The sequence below is a fragment of the Delphinapterus leucas genome, chromosome 4 (assembly GCF_059928025.1).
Source record: "Delphinapterus leucas isolate spDelLeu-1000000601 "Yukka" chromosome 4, BTC_Dleu_Yukka2, whole genome shotgun sequence".
NCBI lineage: Eukaryota > Metazoa > Chordata > Mammalia > Artiodactyla > Monodontidae > Delphinapterus > Delphinapterus leucas.
In genome coordinates, this window is record NC_143132.1 from 71,936,586 (window position 1) to 71,957,937 (window position 21,352).

Sequence of the window (21,352 nt, forward strand, 5' to 3'; positions counted from 1 at the left end):
GTATTGTCCCACTCCCCTCCTTAATCAGACTAAACCTGGAAGTGTTCCTCCCTTTAAAGGTAGATTACAGGAAAGAGATTGACAAGAGCTCCCAAATAACTGGGCCACAGAGTTTTCTGAGAAGATGAACACAGCAGAAAAACCGTAGCAGATGCCATGTGGTCTGGTTCCATCCCCATCAGTGTCTTCATGGACCCCATTGGGTCCAATAAGAAACTCCTCAGGGAGCAAGAAAAGTTAAACTCAGATCTCCTTCTTCCCATAGCCACAATGACACATGTGCCAGCAGTACACTTAGGGGATTTGTGACTGTTACTCAGCTTTTTGCTTTTTTTAAAGGAAACCAAAATTATGATATTTCCCCTCCAAATCACCCATCAGCATGGCTCATTGCCTGAAGGACTTGGCAAAACAGTTTGCCTCAGAACGGAAGGCAAATACTATAGTGTATCAGGAAGAAAAGGCCTCTGGGTATTACACCACTTCCTTCTGCCCACTCCTTGGGGGCAAAGAATTAGTTCTATTTACTACATTTGAAAGACTAATTTTTAAAAAATTAATAAAAATGACAATTTCCCTGTCAAGATCACATGAACATAAACAGTAAAGCAAAGTCCATGGGGAAGGTATATGGATGCCAAACAGGCTTCTAAGATGTAGTTAGCCTCTTTCTTGGTGGGGGTGGGTGATGTCTCTCAGAGGATAGGCTGTCTGGTCCCCCCATCCTAAGTACTCTTGCCCCAATTGTCTTTCCTTTGTAGCTGTCCTTAGGTTTAGTGTTGGGATCACAATTCAGAATTCAACAGAGAGCTTCTGAAGGTGATGGGACAGAGGGAGGGGAGAGGACAGGAGAGATGAAAAATTAGTCTTCTTCATCCTCACTGATATCATAGGCTGCAGACTTGTGTCTGGAGAGGTTTGCTGGGGAGGAAGGCGGGGAAGTCTTGCCAGAGAAGGGCCACCGGAAAGAGGGAGAGGGGGAGCGTTCACGAGTGGGACTGCTGCTGGGACTCTGCCTTGGACTGATGGCCTGCAGCATCCGGCCTTTCCCCTCTTTCAGCATATGTTTCTGGGGAGACCAAAAGAAAGAGTTAGAAGAAACCTATGGATCCTACTAAAGCACCACTGGAGGATATGAGACTTCAAATTATCATGAGTGCCCTCTGTAATGTCAAAAGTGATCAAGTAAGCCAGAGGAGGAACATAGCTATAATCCTAAGCAATTTCCTCTCCAAAGTGCTCTATGCTATACTATGTATCTAAGGGTTCCCACCTGCTATCCACTGTCACCCAATCCTTGACCTCTACGTCAGAGGAATTCTTAAAAGGCTACTTGGGTCTGTAGTCTAGGCTGTAGGCAAAAACAAAGGAATTAACTCAGACAAAAGGGTACCTATCCTAGTTTTGGAGTTCTCTGAGGAGAAAATTCCATACACTCCCAGAATAATCTATTCTGGCATCCAAACACCCTCACAGTCAGATCGTTCCTGATATCCTAGGGCTCATCTGCTCATAGCTACACAGGCACCTTTTATTTGGCTCGAAAAGACCCTGCTACTCCTCAAGGACAGAATTCCCACCGTACCCAACGGTCCTGCAGCAGCTGTGTGTAGTGCAGGCAGCTTTCTTTTTACTGCTCTTTGCTCTTTCCTTCCCTTCCGCCTAAAACTATAATGTAGAAGCAAGCTGGGCAAGGCTACTCACTTATCTTGTCACCATATTTGGAGGTTGATAGAGAGCTGGCAAAATTATTTAGGAGAATGTGTAACCTCTTTCTGTAAAGATTTTTTAAAACTTTCTGGGGATAGTGGAAATATAGTTCTGCCAAACAAGGGGAACAGATTAGATAACTTCTTAATGTCAATGTCCCTTTCTGCTCAAGGATTCTATAATTCCTTCCACAGCATGAGAATTCCCTAGATTTTCATGAATTTCCCTAAATTATCCAGCAAGAAAGAACATACCAGCGCTCCTTCTGGACCAAACATTTCCAGGAAACTTCCAATGAATTCTCGGGATTTCTCCTCCCATTTCTGAATGAGGTCAATGCTTTTTTCTTCTACCTTCTGAACAAATTCTTTTGACTTTTCCTCCACATCTTTCACTTTCTTCTTTACTTTGTCAACTCGCTCCTGCAAGTGGTATTTCTTCTCCTGGATAAAGAAATAACTGCTCTGAGAAATAATACTCATTCTGACCTTCCATACTAAGGGGAAGGAAAAGACTTGGTTTGGCACTCTACTGACACTCCTTTCAGTCTTGAGAATTTCACTTTAATCTATCCCATACTTCTCCAGCATAATAACAGATAAGATATGCTCTGGATGGTCATCTTATACAAAAGTGTAATAATTCTAAGATTGTAGAGCCCAGGACTAAACTAAATGTATAGTGTAAGACCAGTAACAGACAGGCACATACCAAACGAAGTCAGATTTTTTTAAGATGAAACATAAACTTGGAAGATAAACATGACCAACAAAACCCAAACCCCATTCTATATGGAGATGTATAGGGAGAGAGCAACGAGATCACTGCACAATATTGCCAACAATAAGCCAACTGTAACAGGTTGAAAAAGGAAATAGTGGGCCTTTTACTTAAGTAATTCATCTACTGTACTGAATTTTTTTCCTCCATCAGTGGCTTATTCTATGATTATAGAGGAGTTGTTTTTTTTATTTTTTAATATTTGGAGGTCTGTTTGCTCATTCGCAAAATAAGGATGATACTCTTTGGTCCCACAGGCTTCCCTAAAGATGAGGGAAAATGGTATGAATCCTCCCAAAGGGAGGGGAGGGGAGGAGTCTTTAGCCAAATGAAAACTATTCTCATTTCCAGATCATAAAGGGGAAGGGGAAGGCGAATATGTTTAGGATTTTTAAACATCTAAAGATAGATTCTGCAGTATAACAACAGCTAGATTGTTAACAACAGCTAGGGTTTACCTGAATAGATAAATCATATTTAAATGAAACCATTTCACCTATTCATAATTCACAGAGCTGGGAGCAAGTGAGGGAGCATGGTAAACTACTTATGTAGAAGATACAGTTAGCAGCTTTCTTCTTTTTAAATCAACTTTATTGAGGTATAATTTATATACAAAATGTACAGCAGTTTGTTTATTAAGCTAAAATAAACTTGCTTTCATAAATCAAATTTTAAAAGTTAGGTTCATGTGCATTGAGAAATTGCATGCAAAATGTTGTGTGTTACTATGCACACAGGGAGAGGATCCACAGCTTTCATCAGATTTGCAAAGACCATCCAGTCAAAAAGAACAAAGGTTAAGAACCACTGTTTTAAACATATTTGATATAAGTACTGTACTTTGTAAGTTCCACGTTCTTATTTATTTAATTGGCTGTATGTCCTTATATCGACGTGTTGATACTAGCTCATAAAGGCAGAAAATGCCTCTAGATACATCCATATGCTCTTTGTAAAGAGCCTGGCATAGCGTTATGTGCAAAGAGGTATCCACTGAGCTTTTGGAGGTGATAATAACAGCAGACTGAAAAGCAAGTTTAACTTAGATGAAGTGAGAGGCAACATGTCCTATAGGGCCAGGGAACTCTAGGATGAGGTTGGAACTCACATTGATAAAGCTGACATTGAGTTCCTTTGCCGTGTAGCCCCTCTGTAGGTTCCGTCTGGCATACACATCATAGTCGCGGACAATTCGGGTGATGATGTCTGATGTGGAGATACCTTCTGTCCTCTGTGTTGGAGCAAACATGCCTAACACAAGAACACATACAAACACTGTGACATTCTGATTAGCTCAGGCAGTAGGACTAGATGGAAACTGGGAGCCACATTCCTTTTCCTTCCTCATAAAGCAGAGTCTGTTATTACTAAGTAAAGTCTGGAGATACTGACATACAGAAGGAATACTGAATCAAAAGTTAGGAGTAAGGAAAGGCCCTAATATTAAGAAAAATATGGGGCTGGAGAAGGGTTTCCTGAAATTAAGAGATATCAAAAGTAGATGTTTAGACTGAGAATTCATGGATATGATGCTATGCTCACCTTAACCTCTTAAGCAAAGTGTGACCTGAAACTGGATGTTAAAGTTCTCACTGTATAAATTTTCCTCTGTAAAGTAGTGATGTGGTTGAATCTCTTGTCACTGCCCCTAAGACTCCATAAAATGAGGATGCACATCAACTTACTCACCTGCTTCCTTGATGTGCTTATAAACATCATCACTCCCAGCAGAAGAGTAAGGGATGTCATCATGGGCTACAAAATCAATCTGAAAGTAAGGAAACACCATTTAAAACCCAGCGTAACTGCCATTCAGAAAGAACCAGTAAACACTCTCAGGACCAGAAAAAGGACAAGAGAGGCGAGGCCTCAAATGAACTTTTGTCTTTATCTCTCTTTGCTTTGCTCATAAATTCCATGATTCATTCACAAGCCACCCAACCTAATTATTCGTGGATCATAAACATGAAGCTAGCCAGTTTCTTTTTTAGCTATTCCTCCTGGTCTACTGGAAGTGCTACCCTCACACTGTATACCAGTCACCATGCTGTGGTAAATAGGCCTAGAGGATTTTCTGGTATGCTAGTTAGTGGGTGGAATCAAGGAAAGAAGAAAGGAAATCTCCCCACCCTCCTGGGTCTACAAGGATGGGTCAAATAGGGTTTCTAAAAATATAAGAAAGAGGTCACTTCTTTGTTAACTGGTTTCTCAGTCTATGAGATGAGTGGGAATACAAAAATAGCAACCAAGAGCACTTTTACTAGAATAGATACATCTGTACTCCTGAGAAATGCAAAGCCCAAGGCCATAAAAGACCTTTAAGTCTCAGATCTATTACTTTACTACTGTCAATACCTCTCACACTGGGATCAATAATCTTTCTAAACCTCACTCATTTACTCCTTCCTGAATAGGCCATATGCCCTTTGCTAATATAATTGCTAACACCACCACACCCAGCTCCCAGAAGCCACTGTAATGTGAAGTACGCTCATCAGGACTATGTCAGGGACTCTCAGCTAACATCTCAATTACCCATGAACAACTTGTCAGGGATCCATAGGCAGCAAATTGAAAATAAGAATGGTGAGCAAGCAAGACTCATGGTTGAATGTTCTTGGATGGGAAGAATCAACATTGTGAAAATGACTCTACTACCCAAAGCAATCTACAGATTCAATGCAATCCCTATCAAACTACCACTGGCATTTTTCACAGAACTAGAACAAAAAATTTCGCAATTTGTATGGAAACACAAAAGACCCCGAATAGCCAAAGCAATCTTGAGAACAAGAAAAGGAGCTGGAGGAATCAGGCTCCCTGACTTCAGACTATACTACAAAGCTACAGTAATCAAGACAGTATGGTACTGGCACAAAAACAGAAAGATAGATCAATGGAACAGGATAGAAAGCCCAGAGATAAACCCACGCACATATGGACACCTTATCTTTGATAAAGGTGGCAGGAATGTACAGTGGAGAAAGGACAGCCTCTTCAATAAATGGTGCTGGGAAAACTGGACAGGTACATGTAAAAGTATGAGATTAGATCACTCCCTAACACCATACACAAAAATAAGCTCAAAATGGATTAAAGACCTAAATGTAAGGCCAGAAACGATCAAACTCTTAGAGGAAAACATAGGCAGAACACTCTATGACATAAATCACAGCAAGATCCTTTCTGACCCACCTCCTAGAGTAATGGAAATAAAAACAAAAATAAACAAATGGGACCTAATGAAACTTCAAAGCTTTTGCACAGCAAAGGAAACCATAATCAAGACCAAAAGACAACCCTCAGAATGGGAGAAAATATTTGCAAATGAAGCAAATGACAAAGGGTTAATCTCCAAAATTTACAAGCAGCTCATGCAGCTCAATAACAAAAAAACAAACAACCCAATCCAAAAATGGGCAGAAGACCTAAATAGACATTTCTCCAAAGAAGATATACAGAATGCCAACAAACACATGAAAGAATGCTCAACATCATTAATCATTAGAGAAATGCAAATCAAAACTACAATGAGATATCATCTCACACCAGTCAGAATGGCCATCATCAAAAAATCTAGAAACAATAAATGCTGGACAGGGTGTGGAGAAAAGGGAACACTCTTGCACTGCTGGTGGGAATGTGAATTGGTTCAGCCACTATGGAGAACAGTATGGAGGTTCCTTAAAAAACTACAAATAGAATTACCATATGACCCAGCAATCCCACTACTGGGCATATACCCTGAGAAAACCAAAATTCAAAAAGAGTCATGTACCAAAATGTTCATTGCAGCTCTATTTACAATAGCCCGGAGATGGAAACAACCTAAGCGCCCATCATCGGATGAATGGATAAAGAAAATGTGGCACATATATACAATGGAATATTACTCAGCCTTAAAAAGAAATGAAATTGAGCTATTTGTAATGAGATGGATAGACCTAGAGTCTGTCATACAGAGTGAAGTAAGTCAGAAAGAAAAAGACAAATACCGTATGCTAACACATATATATGGAATTTAAGGGGAAAAAAAATGTCATGAAGAACCTAGGGGTAAGACAGGAATAAAGACGCAGACCTACTGGAGAACGGACTTGAGGATATGGGGAGGGGGAGGGGTGAGCTTTGACAGGGCGAGAGAGAGTCATGGACATATACACACTAACAAACGTAGTAAGGTAGATAGCTAGGGGGAAGCAGCCGCAAGGCACAGGGATATTAGCTCGGTGCTTTGTGACAGCCTGGAGGGGTGGGATAGGGAGAGTGGGAGGGAGGGAGACGCAAGAGGGAAGACATATGGGAACATATGTATATGTATAACTGATTCACTTTGTTATAAAGCAGAAACTAACACACCATTGTAAAGCAATTATACCCCAATAAAGATGTTAAAAAAAAAAAAAAAAAAGACTCATGGTTGAGGATACACTGCTAACATGGAGAAAAGGGAATATGGAAGTTCCTCTAACCTCTTCTGCCTGGGCTTGCCTGGCTATGTTGCTGAGAATAATCTTGCTCATCACCCTTGGTACCACTGGCTGCTAAATGGTGAAGCAGTAAAGCTAGAGAACTATAAAAGTTCTGTCCTAATCCTAAACAGTTATAACAAATATCCCTTAGCTTCAGGCCTACCCAATACTGCTTTTGAAGCACTTTGGCTACTTTTGTTCTTTCCTGCCTCGTTGAACAATTCACCTTCAACATTCTCCACACCACTGTAAGATAACTGACAATATGCTTGCTGGTTCCTCAAGCTCAAGGGCCTCCAACATGACCTGATAAATTCTTCTCAGCTATCAGCTATAAACCCCTCTTTTGTAGGAAACGTGTTGCTTTAACATGGGAAAATAAAAAGGAGATAAGGGTTTTTTATAATACCAACTCACTGAGAAAAAGTGAGAAACCTCCCTGGTTTCTGATCCCACATAATTTCTAGCCTGAAATCAAAAGTCTTGAAACTAAATTTAAGTCAATACAAGAGAAGTCTATGTTTATATATCTTATTTCCTGGAATGTGAACTCCTTGAGAGCATGTTTGGGGCTGTGTATACTCTAAAAAGACCGGTATGCTGTGAGGATGGATACGCTTATAATGGGGGGGGGGGAGGTGCGACAGACTCACATAACTGAAGAGTTCAATTTCTTTTTTTTTATAAGATTTTTTTTAATCATTTATTTTTGGCTGCGTCTTCGTTGCTGCGTGCAGGCTTTCTCTAGTTGTGGCGAGTGGGGACTACTCTTCGTTGCGGTGCGCAGGCTTCTCATTGCGGTGGCTCTGCAGTTGCAGAGCACGGGCTCTAGTCGCGCGGGCTTCAGTAGTTATGGTGTGCAGGCTCAGTAGTTGTGGCGCACAGGTCCAGCTGCTCCGCAGCATGTGGGACCTTCCCGGACCAGGACCCGAACCCATGTCCCCTGCATTGGCAGGCGGATTCCCAACCACTGCGCCACCAGGGAAGCCCTGAAGAGTTCAATTTCTAGCCCTGCTAGAGTGTGACCTGGTTATTTGGCCTCTCTGGCCCTGTTCTCATATGTAAAGTGGAAATAACTAATAACTACCCAATAGGATTTTTGTGGGGAACAAATGAAATATAACGGATGCAAAAGTGCTTGTAAACCATCAAACCCAAGAAAAATGTCATGTCAGGGATGACTATTATTAGAAGTGATAACACTGTTACCTCTTCTATGTGAAATTTACATAGAAGACAGAAGTAAAATAAGGCTAGTGGAAAACTAGCCACAGTACCAGAAGTCTTGAAAGTTGAAGAAATTCCAGAACAGGGAATGGAAACATGTGTTCAGTTTCTTACCCGGTGTTCTGCCAGGAACTCTGGTGTCAGGGTCCAGGGGGCATTCCTCACCACCTCATCCACATAGCGGCAGTGCTGCACTGCATCATAGCGCTCATTTTCATTCATCACGGTGAAGCCTTTGAAGTTGTGTGTTAGCTCATCACTGCAAACTGAGTTCACCACAACATAAGGTTGTAAGTCAAAGTCCCCTCTGCTTAACCACTCCTCAATCATCAACCTCTCATTTCCCAACCTCTCATAACCAATATCCCCAGCCTGGATAAGAGTCTTCTGGATTTGGCTCAGTCTGGATAACAATGCTTTTCCTAATCCAAGATACACCTTCAGGAGCAACATTCACTAAATATGTTCACACTTTGGAGAGGAGAGGATACAATGGAGGACTAAGATCTTTGGCTTTGAAATGAAACTACTGTGCATCTCTGTATCAATTAACAGTTTTAAAAAATGTTTTCCTATTATACTTTTATTAGACTGGACTGGACAACATAACATTAGCTTAGCAGACTTTTGTACTTCAGTTGACTCAGAATGATAAACTGAAATCTAAAGCAAATACTCTTCTTAAGTAGCATTTATTCTTAATGCTATTCTGACCACCCCCGCCTGCACTGGGGGTCAGACTGCAGAAACCCGGCCAAAACCAGCGAGATAAATCCTGGACGTCTCAAGTCAATGAGCTTAGAGCTTTTCTCTCCAGGTTTATACAGTTCAGGTTTTATATACTTCATGTTCTTCATATATTTCACATTTTAAAGAGGCTGCACTATATCTCTCATTTGAAAACCAACATAAGAGGCAATGTACTTGGGTTATAAAGATAGGAGAAAAGAGGCTACCATAATTTTTTTCTGGACAGCACCTAAAGTCATCAGATGTTTTCTTACCTCCCACAATGAGATATGTATTAGGGAAAAGGTTCTTTGCTTGCATCAGGGCCCGGGCATGACCAGAATGAAATAAGTCAAATATTCCATCTGCATAAACTCTCACAGGCCGTTCACCTAAATCCAAAGGAAAGAATTTATCACAGGAATACACTGATTCAATACCTCATATTTAACAAATGGAAATGGCACTGTGTGACTGTTCCACCCCTGCAGAGCCCCCTTTTAAGGTGTTCTCTGGATATTCACCTTTATTTGGGGTACTTTGGGGTTCTGAGGAATAACATCACAGGCTTCCTTGACTACAAAAACACTCTTGGCATCATATCCACTAACTCTCTCTGTTAGCCTGGTTGTACCAAACTGCTCAGGTAATTGGATTTCATGATTGCTTTTTCTTAAAGTTATTTTAGAAGTGAAGGGAAGAGTTATACAAGAGCTATATCTGAAACTTCAAAATCCTCGCCTTCGGCTTATGTTTAAACTGCAGTTATGTTTAAACAGAGTATAATTAAACTATGCTCTGGCTGCCTGCTCTCTGTTTTTCAAGCTGCCTTGATTACTAGTAACTAATGCTTTGCTTTGAAAATAAAATACTTTGCTTTGAAGGTAAAGAGTGATGCAGAGGGGTGAGACTGCTTCACAGTCCCAGATTCACCCTTAATAACTGCTCTGTGATAACAGATGGAGTTCCTTCAAGCATTTCTCCTTGATAGTGAGCATGTTACACTTTCTCAGTAGAGGGTGATATACCAGGTATTTGAAAATCAAATATAAATATTTTAGGACTTTATATTAGAGCCTTTCCTCTTCCCCTGTCCATTAGTGAGAATAACAGAGAACTGATTGTCAATTTATTTTTAGTGGTAGTGGACTATGAAAGAAAAGGAGGAAATGATTTCTTGGGGTACAAGCCTAATTCCAAAGCCAAATAAACACACTGAGAATGGAATTGATATAATGGTTCAGCATGCTTCAAATGATAAACCTAATGAGTCCTAGTAACATATTTCCACTACTTGAATAAAGGAAGAGCTGTTTCACTGCAGCAGCAGAAAATAATAGTAGGAGCATCTACATCATTCTTCGAAAGAAGGGCCAGAGCCTCATCAAATACACCATACTGAAGGTAAGGATAAGATACATCTCCTTCCTGCCTTGAGGACGGTGAATCAAGGGGGAGGAAACTGGTTCTCAGGAGGTTTATGGACTTTTCTTTATAGATAGCTTTATCCATACAAAAGTCGCTTTTAAACTGAGAAATTATACACTGCTGATAGAAGTATAAATTGGTACAACTCTTAAGGAAGGCAATTAGGCAATATCTGTGAAAAGACAAATGACAAATGTTTACACCCTTTGGCCCAGTTATTCCAATTCTAGGAATTTACCTCACAGATACGTTTGTAAATATGTATGCAGATTGCATTATTGATTGCAGCACTGTTGGTAATAGCAAAAGTTTGGAAACAACCTGAATTTCAGTGGAAGACTGAATATGACATGATCCACCCACTAAAAGTGTGGGAAGATTTATATATTATTTGCTTAGATATCCACAAGAAATTGGTAATACTGGGCTTCCCTGGTGGCACAGTGGTTAGGAATCTGCCTGCCAATGCAGGGGACATGGGTTCGAGCCCTGGTCAGGGAGGATCCCACATACCGTGGAGCAACTAGGTCTGTGCGCCACAACTACTGAGCCTGCAATCTAGAGCCCGCGAGCCACAACTACTGAAGCCCGCGCATCTAGAGCCCATGATCCGCAACAAGAGAAGTCACCACACTGAGAAGCCTGTGCACCGCAATGAAGAGTAGCCCTCGCTCGCCGCAACTAGAGAAAGCCTGCACACAGCAACAAAGACCCATTGCAGGCAAAAATAAATTAAATAAATAAGAAATTGGTAATTCTGGTTACCTGTAAAAGGGATACTAGGTGGCTGTGAGACAGTAGTGAGAGGAAGTCATTTCACTCTGTGTCTTTTTTTTTTTTTTTTCACTCTGTGTCTTTTTTGTACTTTATGAATGTTAAGTCACGGGAATGTACTAATTTTATAATACAGGAAATAAAAATTTTAAATAAAATAAATACACTAATACAATGAAAAACTGAGAAATAATATGACAGATTTAAAGAGTCAGAAAAATTATAGCCCAAGCTTGCCAACCAGCCTCACTCCTTTGTTAATCTCAATCTCTTTAAGCCTCAGTTTCCTCATCTATAAAACAAAGCAAAACAAAACAAAACCTGAGTAATATAATCTCTCTTCTACATCCTAGAAATCATGACCATGAAGTAACTAATATACTTCTATCTTTCCTAAACAAGTCCAGAGTGGCTATGATCTCACTTTATTTGATCCTAAAAGACAAACGATAGAATATAAAATTTGAGAATACTGTACTGTTGTTTCTACACCAAGGGCAAAGTGAGATGAGGGAGATTTAGCCAGTAAACACATTTCCTGGATAGTGGCAATAGCACAGACACTGTTGATTAAGTGGCTATTTGCCAGCAGTTAAACATCCCATATTAGGCCAAGCCACCTCTGAACCCTTTCTTGGAGCAATCCCTGATGTGTCTCTTGCCCTCTTAGCATTTCCCCAGCTTCCCAACCTCTCAATTCCCCATGACTTAACCGCAAGTCTTTGGCAAACCCAGGCCTGTATATTAACCAAATGACCAGAAGGGGCCACTGTTGAACTAAAAATCTGGGGAGAAAGCATGCGTTATCCATTCTTTTACCAAGTGGCTATTGGTCAGGATGACTATACCCTCTGATTTATATCTGTTGTTCCACTACACTATCAAGAGCAACTGCTTTCATTCTCAAAAATAGTCTTGATTTGGGTTACAAATTATAGTCTTTTCACTACTGCTAGACTAAGTAACTAGATGTTCTCCTTTAAGCAGAAGAGACCTGGGTTTCAATTTATTATCTCTTTTGATATATTCTCTCAAATAGCTACCACTGAAACATTCATCTTTAACAGATTTCCACTGCCCTTCAGACTTTGCCTTTTTCTTCCTTTCTCCAAGAGAACATACTGCTGGGTTTTTTTCCATCTTCTAAAAAAGATGATCTTCTCATCTCTCAAGCCGTATTCCTTTTATCTCTAAGTACTGAGTTTACTCCAAGATTACACAAACTTCCCTCTTGTACTCCCTTAACCTCCCTAAGTGAAAACCTGGGGGCAGGGGGAGGGATGCCCCTTGAACCAGTTATTGGTTTAAAATTCACTAACTATATGGCATGTGTAGACTCTTTATTTGTTTATTCCTTGTCTGGCACTGGCATGAAGACAGTCACTTACTTGATTATTTAACATAAAACTGAACAGACAGAATAAGATAAAGGAAAAACCAGAGGTCAAGTTAGACTGGCAAATTTTACAGGCCAATTTGTGACTATCTGTTCCACCCAAACTTCAATCAGCTTGCTGATAAGCCTTCTATTATTTATAACTAATGTCTATATAAAGAATAGCACCACTCCAGGATGAAAAGAACACAAAGATGGAAAAACTTAGGTTTTTAGCTTCAATTCTATCACTAATTATTTGTTTTACTGTTTCACTTCTTAGTTTCTATGGACCTATATTCATGTATATAATGAAGAGAGTATAAAGTATATAATCTCATAAATGACTTACTTATAAAATTCTACTATTCTAAAATTTAGAAAGTAATTTATTAATGTTTGTTAATTATAAGTTGCAAAACTTGGAAACAGTATACATATACATACATACATTTTTCCTATCACAAATGGTATGTGGCTAGATTAGCAACAAGGGGGCTAATATAACTAATGTGATGAGATCTAAGTGAGGTACTGCATTCTGAATGTGTGTCATTAGAGAGTATATGAAAAGTTCTTGCCCTCAACAGGCTCTACTATCACATCTGAATGTGATCCTTGAACTGTCTAGTGGCATTCTGAAGTCTGACCTGCCACCACTACACTGTTACATACAGCCTGTCTTTCCTTGTTGTCATTTTACTCTGCCCCATTAGCCTGCCTATTACTGAAGTAAGAGGAGCTAAACCCAAAAAATCACATCATAAACCAGAAGGGTTGTGATCAACATAAGCTATATCTAAACACTTTTGCAAAAGGAAAGCATTCTCTGAAATTTTGAGGACCCCAAAACCATACTCCATACAGCCAAGATATAACCAAGGGGTATTGGGACCCCTAGCCTAACACTGTCCAGCATTCATTTCTATTCATATTTCAGTACTCCTAAGTTACAACAGAGAGAAAACATACTAACACAATTAAGAAGTAACTACAAATATCTTCTATATACTGAAAATGTATAGATTTGTGGCTATAACTGCCTCTTATTCCCTAGTGCTTGCCTGGGTTGAGTCCAGCCCTACATTTACAGAGTAAACACTTACCACAGTAATCAAAAGAAATGAAAAAGGATTGGGAAAAAAAGGAGAAATGGAGAATTTACAGAGAAGTAAGAACAGATGCCTATAGGACTTTGTAATCATAACAAATGCTTGTGGAAGTTTCTATTTATGATAATCCCTAAAACCAACTGCCCAAAACTATCTGGAATACATATTAATAATTTATGAGGCCAGAAATTGCTACTTAATAATGTAAACTAAGTATACAAATAAAGAGTATGGGCTTTGAAAATAATAAAGCAAGTCTTTTTTAAAAAAGCCTGGGGGCTTCCCTGGTGGCACAGTGGTTAAGAATCCGCCTGCCAATGCAGGGGACATGGGTTCGAGCCCTGGTCTGGGAAGATCCCACATGCCGCGGAGCAACTAAGCCCGTGTGCCACAACTACTGAGCCTGCGCTCTAGAGCCCACGAGCCACAACTACTGAGCCCGTTCACCTAGAGCAGTGCTCTGCAACAAGAGAAGCCACCGCATTGAGAAGCCCACTCAACACAACGAAGAGCAGCCCCCACTCGCCGCAGCTAGAGAAAGCCCGCACTCAGCAACAAAGACCCTATGCAGCCAAATAAATTAATTAATTAATTTAAAAAATTAAAATTAAAAAAATTAAAAAACCTGGAAAACTATAATATCAATAAAGATAAAATTAAGTGATAAGCATCTCCCAACTTAGGACAGCTTTGTCCTCTATCAGTCAGCAGCATCAGACTAGTGTACTGACTGACAGAAAGGAAAACTTAGTGGGAAATTCTGAAGGCTATTAAAAATGTGACAGCCTGACATATTATTTGGACCTTTATAAAAACAGACAAGATTATAAACCCGCTCAGGCTAATATCTTATTGTCTCTGCTCCTCTATATCTCACCTCACAGCTGTGATGATAACAGCCCCCCCAAAAAGTGTGTACCACTGTATCTCATAGCTGTGACAAAATACTGGGAAATTAGTATACAATGTAAATGAAATTTTATGGAGTACAGTTATCCTCCCAAATAGAACAGCAAGTGAGATGGGAGAAACCCCTCTCTCAAGTAGCTTTTACAGGTAAACTGAGGGAAGAATATAGTGAGTAGGTATACATTTGATAAGTACAATTGAATGCTAAAAACAATAGTGAAACAACAAAATAATTCGTCATTTACTTACAAGGAGTTCCTCTGCTGGCTTCTTCCATGGTTACCCTGACATAGGGCTTACTAAAGTCTACTTCAATTTCATCAGAAAAAGGCGCTGGCTGTCGTAAGCCCTTAAGAAGAGGAAAGTGAAGGAAAAGAAAAATTCAATGGTATAAACTAAAATACTCAAAAAATGGCAGCTTTAAAGAATAATCAGTTATTCAACATGCTGTGATTAAAATTTTTCCTAAAAGTTCATAACCTTAAAAAGAAAAAAGATAAAAGCATTCCAAAATGACAAGTGAAAGTTGCAACCTTTTACCAAATGGGCAAATCATGGCATGAAAGATAAATGTCTTGATGGTGATTTCAGAATAGGACTGAGGAAGGTGGCTGAGAACCTAAGCACAGTCCCAACTAACTGGGTCCAGAATGACAGCTCCTCTGCCAGACGGCAGAACAGCCAACCCTGATCTATGTGATGAAATTGCCAAGGTTCACAAGTGCCTTTTCATACCACTTCAACTATGGGACTGGGAAGGCAAACAGCTGCCAGGTGCTTTAAGTACGATCATCACTGTATAATGCTTTACACTGTAAATATGTTCTAATTCTCATTAACAGCCCTGTGAGGCAAGTAGTACAATAGTTAGTATCCTCAATTTAAAGATGAGGAAAATGAGCTTCAGAGAAGTTATATGAATTGCATGCAATTACTCAGAGGCAATGCTGAAATAAAAATGTAGGTATGCTCTTTCCTCCTTAGAGGAAAGCCTTACTTAAGAGCTTTTGTTAAATCTATTCCTAAGTATTTTATTCTATTTGATGCTTTTGTAACTGTTTACTTAATTTTATTTTTGGATTGGTCCTTGCCAGTATATAGAAATGCAATTGATTTGTATGTGTGTATGTGTATCAGTGTGAGTAATTTCAGTTGACTCATCTCCTGTGGATTTGTTAAACTCAATTATCAGTTCTAGCAGTTTGTTTGGCAGATTCCTTAGGACTGTCTACATATGAGATCATGTTGCCTGTGAATAAAGACAGTTTACTCCTTTCCAATCTGGATGGCTTTAACTTCCTTTTATTACCCATTATTGCACTAGTAAACCTCTAGTACAATGCTGAATAGAGGCGGCAAAGACAAATATCCTTGCCTTGTTCCCAGTCTTAGGGGAGAAGCATGCAATCTTTCAACACTAAATATTATCTTAGCTGTAGGTTTTTCTTAGATGCCCTTTATCAGGTTGAGAAATCTCTCTTCATTTTGTAGTTCATTGAGAGTTGTTTTTTTTTTTTGGCTGTGCCATGAGGCTTATGAGATCTTAGTTTCCCGACCAGGGATCGAACCCAGGCCACGGCAGTGAAAGTGCCTGGGTTCGATCCCTGGTCGGGGAACTAAGGACCGCCAGGGAATTCCCTGTTGAGTTTTTTAATGAACGAACATTGGATTTTGTCACATGCTTTTTCTACATTTTTGAAACAATATTTTGGTTTTGTCTTTTATTTTATTAATTATGGTGTATTAGATTAATTGATTTTAGAATGTTAAGCCAACCTTGCATTCCTGAGTGAAATTCTTCTTGGACACATTGTATAAATCTTTTTATATGTTCTTGGATTCAATTTGTTAATATATTGTTAAGGACTTTTGCATCTAAGTTTGTGAGGGATTTTGAACTATAATGTTCTTTTCTTGTGCTGTTTTTGCCTGTCTTTGCTATCTGGCCTCATAAAATTGGTTAGGAAATGTTCTCTCCTCTATTCTCTGAAAGTGGATAGGATTGATATTACTTCTTCCTTAAATGTCTGATAGAATTCACCAGTGAAGTCATTTGTGTCTGACTTTGTCTTTGTAGGAAGATTTTTTCAAAGACAATTCAATACTTTACTTGGCATAGGTCTATTCAGATTTTCTATCTTTTTCTTGGATCAGTTTTGGTAATTTGTCTCTTTCTAGGAATATGTCTATTTCATCTAAATTGTCACATTTTTTTTGGCATGAAATTGTTCATAACATTCCCTTACAATTCTTTTAATTTCTGTTGGGCTATAGTGATGTATATTTAGATTTTTAAATTACACATAGATCACATTGTGACTGGGCTAAATTCAGAAACTGGGAAGACATTGTTTTGTTTTGATTTCAGATAAGGATAGACTTTTAAAATAAGGCTTTAAAATTAAAATATATTTCTTTTAAAGAGCACTTATATAAGCTTATTTTAAAATATGCTAAAGCTATAAGAAAAACATTTTTAGGAAATGTGTGTGTGTTATCCTTTTTTAGAACGTTTTTTTAAAAAAGGTTAAGAATAGACCAAGGACACAAATGTGTGATTTTCTGAAGTTATTAGAAATTTACCTACAGATAAAATTAGAAAAAAACAATTTATCCTCTAGAAGTTAGTACGCAAAGAGTTGCCTAACAGTAATTTGTGTTTCTAAAAGTATATGCTAGTCACAAAATAATAGACATTCTACGATTCTATCTATACGAAGGTCAAAAACAGGCAAAGCTAATCTATGGTTAATAGAAGTCAGAGAACAAAGATAACAAATCTGGGGAAAGAGGATACTGACTAGCAGGAGCGTGAGGGAGTCTTCTAGGTGTACCAGTGATTACATGGATGTATACATATATAAACATTTATTGAGCTGTACACTTAAGGTTTGTGCACTCTACTGTATGTAAGTTATACCTCAAGAAACAAATGCCATTCAGCCATAAAAAAGAATGCAGTACTGATACCTGCTACAACATGGATGAACCTTGAAAAAATTATGCTAAGTGAAAGAAGCCAGCCACAAAAGGCCACTTATTGTATGACTCCATTTATATGCAATGTCCAAGAATAGGAAAATTTACAGACAGAAAGTAGATTAGTGGTTACACTGGGATGGAAGGGTTGGGGAGAGATGGAGAGTGACTGCTGATGGGTACAGGGTTTCTCTCTGGAGTGATGAAAATGCTCTAAAATGTATCATGATGATGGTTGCACAAGTCTGTGAATATTCTGAAAACCACTGAATTGAACACTCTACGTGTGTAGGTGAATTACAATGGTATATGAACTATATCTCAATGAAGTTGTTTATATATAAATATATTTATACATAATATAAAATATATGAAACAAAGAGAAAAAATTGTGCTTATAGTACATGTAGATAAAAGACAGCCTTACTGTGTTCTCTGAAATTTATTATTAATGGTGTGCTGGAGTCAGTTTTTAAATATTTACATATTTTGAAGGCTGGTAGTTTGAAATCAGCCACAGAAATCAGTAAATGCTATATATCAGAGGTTTGTTCCCCCCGGTTTATCAGGACACCACTGGTTATTCTGCATACTTAGAAAGAGATCAGTTCAGAGGTTATTACAGGGAGGAAGAAATGGATTTGTGGATTTTTCCGTTACTATTGAATAGAGAGAGTGACAGTTAAAAGATTCTGTGAAGGAAGAATAGGTAGGACATGGTAAAGAGAAAATATACTGTCACTTGAGAGAGGAGTTTATAATAACTGAGCTTTTGAACTGAAGAAAATAAGACTGTGGTACCATCAGCAGGAATCGAGAAGTTTTTTAAAAAGGAGTGGAGATCAAAGAAAATGAGAACTGACAGTCTTTGAATCTGGAGATTCAAATGACCATTGGAGACCTCCTAGAATATATTAGTGAAAGTCAGAACACCAGTGCCTTTAAGAAAATAGGAAGACAAGGAACCAGATTAGTAATAATCTCTCATTAGAGATGTATAGCCATAAAGGGAATGAGAAAAACAGAAAGGTACCTAGAGGGGACAGAAGGATCAAGTAGCAGGTTTTCTTAAAAGTTGAGGATATCTGTACATGTCTAAGACAAAGGAAAAGGAGCCGAAGAGATTGAAAATATCAAGAGAAGGAAAAAAACAGATAATTAAGGAAGGAAGAGTCTAGAAGAATGACAGGGAATGGCCTCAAAGGAGAGCAGGGGGGAAGCTGTTGGTCCTATAAGTAATTAGGATCACATTTTTCTGAAAGCAGAAGAAAGGAAAGGTGATAAAAGGATAATACTGGATGTAAAGGAGGAAGGATGTATATAAACTTACATTCTGATGCCATCAATTTTCTCAGTAGAGCAAAGGAGAAAGTGAAGTTCCCTATAAAGAAGAGGGACTTTGGAATGAGACTGAAAACTTGAGGAAAGTACAAAATATTTAGAATAGCTGTTGTGGGAAATGTATATATTTGAGCATCAGCAAATGATTAATGGAACTCCTGAGCACTATATTCAGCCCAGATCAAGCTAGAAACTTTAATCTTTAGAAGGCCAAGTTAACAGGTCCAGGAAGAAAAACAAAGAATTAACAGAAATTGAAAGATCTAGGGTTAGGTCCTGGTGAATGGAAGGGAGGCAGAAGAGGGAAGAGAAGAGTTAAGGAAAAAGAGGTATCCAGGCATTTCTCCAAAAAAGATATACTAATGGCCAAAAAACACATGAAAAGGTGCTCAACAATATTAGGCATTATGGAAATGCAAATCAAAACCACAATGAGACCCTGCTTCACATCCACTAGGATGGCTAAAAGCAAAAAGACAGGCAACAGTGATGGCAAGGATGTGGAGAAATTGGAACCTCTGTACACTGCTGTGAATGTAAACTAGCACACAGCTTTGGAAAACAGCTCTTCAAAATGTTAAACAATGGATATATATGACCTAGAAATTACACTCCTAGGTATATAAGCAAGAGAACTGAAAACATATATTTAAAAAAAACCTTGTACATGAATAATAGAACATTATTCACAATAGCCAAAAAGCAGAAATAATCCAAACGTCCAACAACTGATGAATGGATAAACAAAGTAGTATGTCTATATGGATTCACCTATAAAAAGGAATGAAGTATTACTAAACACTACCACCTGGGTGGACCTTGAAAACATTATGCTAAATAAAAGAAGCCAGAGACTTCCATGGTGGTCCAGTGGGTAAGACTCTGCGCTCCCAATGCAGGGGGCCCGGGTTCGATCCCTGTTCAGGAAACTATATCCTACATGCATGCCGCACCTAACAGCCCACACAGCGCACCTAAGAGCCAGCAACTAAAACATCCCGCGTTGTGCAACTAAAAGATCCTACGTGCCACAAATAAGACCTTGCGCAGCCAAAATAAATAAATACATATTTAAATAAGTAAATAAATAAAAGCCAGACATAAAAGGCCACGCATTGTGTGATTATATGAAATGTCCAGAATAGGCAAATCCCTAGAGAGAGAAAGTAGATTAGCAGTTGCCAGGGAGTAGAGGGAAGGGGGGAATGACGGAATGACTGCTAAGAGGTACAGGGTTTCTTTTTGTGGTGATAAAAATGTTCTGGAATTAGTGGTGATGGTTGTACAACACTGTGAATTTTCAGTATTAAAACCACTGAATTGTACCCTTTAAAATGATTAAAACGGTAAACTTTATGTATGTGAATTTTATCTAAATTTTAAGAGATACATTATGTGTCCTATCTTTCATAACTCTGTTTCTTCAATCTTCCTTGTATACTGTGTACATTCCAAGGCAGAAGGCAAATGCAACTGTCCCTCCTGGCTAGAATTTGTGCTGAATCGATTCCTCCTAAGCATAGAGAATGAAACCTAAGGTTTCTTCAGCTAAAACAGATCAGCAAAATCTTTAACTCTCTAGAGCTGCCTCCAGTTAGAATGAGTAGTATTTTTTAAAACACCCTATTATTCTCTTCTCAGTTAGAGAACATTGTCTCTAAAAGCTGATGTTTATATAAAAGTAGAACTAAGTATTTCTACCTGTGTTCTCCTAAAACAAACCTCCTTCATTTTAACCTCCAAGGAATCCTATGGAATAATACTGCTTTCAAGTCTTTTGACTCTATGGTAGCAAGGTATAAGTGAAAGGGCAAGGGTTTAGGACTTGTAAAAAACTTAGATCTAAATCCCAGCTCTATCACTTCATAGCTGTGAAATCACAGCAAGCTTCTACAGCTTTCATTTCACCTGCTATAAAATGGAAGATGAGACTTCCCTAGTGGCACAGTGGTTAAGAATCCTCCTGCCAATGCAAGGGACACGGCCTCGAGCCCTGGTCCGGGAAGATACCACATGCTGCAGAACAACTAGGCCCGTGCACCACAACTACTGAGCCTGAGCTCTAGAGTCCGCGAGCCACAACTACTGATCCCGCGTGCCACAACTAGTGAAGCTCGTGCGCCTAGAGCCTGTGTGCCACAACTACTGAAGCCCGCATACCTAGATCCCGTGCTCCGCAACAAGAGAAGCTACCGCAATGAGAAGCCTGCACACCATAACCAGAGAAAGCTGGCACGCAGCAACGAAGACCCAATGCAGCCAAAAATAAATTAAGTAATTAATTTCTTAAAAAATGGAAGATAGTAATACCTGCTCCATAAGGTTGCTATGAGGATTAAATAAAATAGCATATGCAAAGTAACTAGCATAATGTGACACTTATGAGTAGGCACTCAACAAATCTACATTAGCTCATTTTCTCTTCCATTCTATGGAACACAGGTTTCACTATACCAACAAAATTAACTAAATTGTATTAATCTAAAAGGTTAGCTTCTAAATGCTATATAAAG

The 21,352-nt window shown here is 38.9% G+C and overlaps 1 protein-coding gene across 2 annotated transcripts in view; it reads right to left on the reverse strand.

Moving 5' to 3' along the window:
* Window positions 1-21,352, reverse strand: part of PCYT1A (phosphate cytidylyltransferase 1A, choline) — a 50,395-nt gene that overhangs the window by 7,566 nt on the left and 21,477 nt on the right. Inside the window, exons 3-9 of one of the 2 annotated variants that reach the window (XM_022568347.3) lie at window positions 14,769-14,868; window positions 9,197-9,313; window positions 8,307-8,458; window positions 4,183-4,261; window positions 3,602-3,744; window positions 1,965-2,153; window positions 660-1,069 (exon numbers count right to left, since the gene is read on the reverse strand). In XM_022568347.3, coding sequence (XP_022424055.1) covers window positions 863-1,069; window positions 1,965-2,153; window positions 3,602-3,744; window positions 4,183-4,261; window positions 8,307-8,458; window positions 9,197-9,313; window positions 14,769-14,868 — 987 coding nt within the window. In that variant the 3' untranslated portion in view covers window positions 660-862. Of the gene's footprint in view, window positions 1-659; window positions 1,070-1,964; window positions 2,154-3,601; window positions 3,745-4,182; window positions 4,262-8,306; window positions 8,459-9,196; window positions 9,314-14,768; window positions 14,869-21,352 lie in introns of those variants that run through there. The other variant, XM_089910024.1, reaches the window with a different exon arrangement.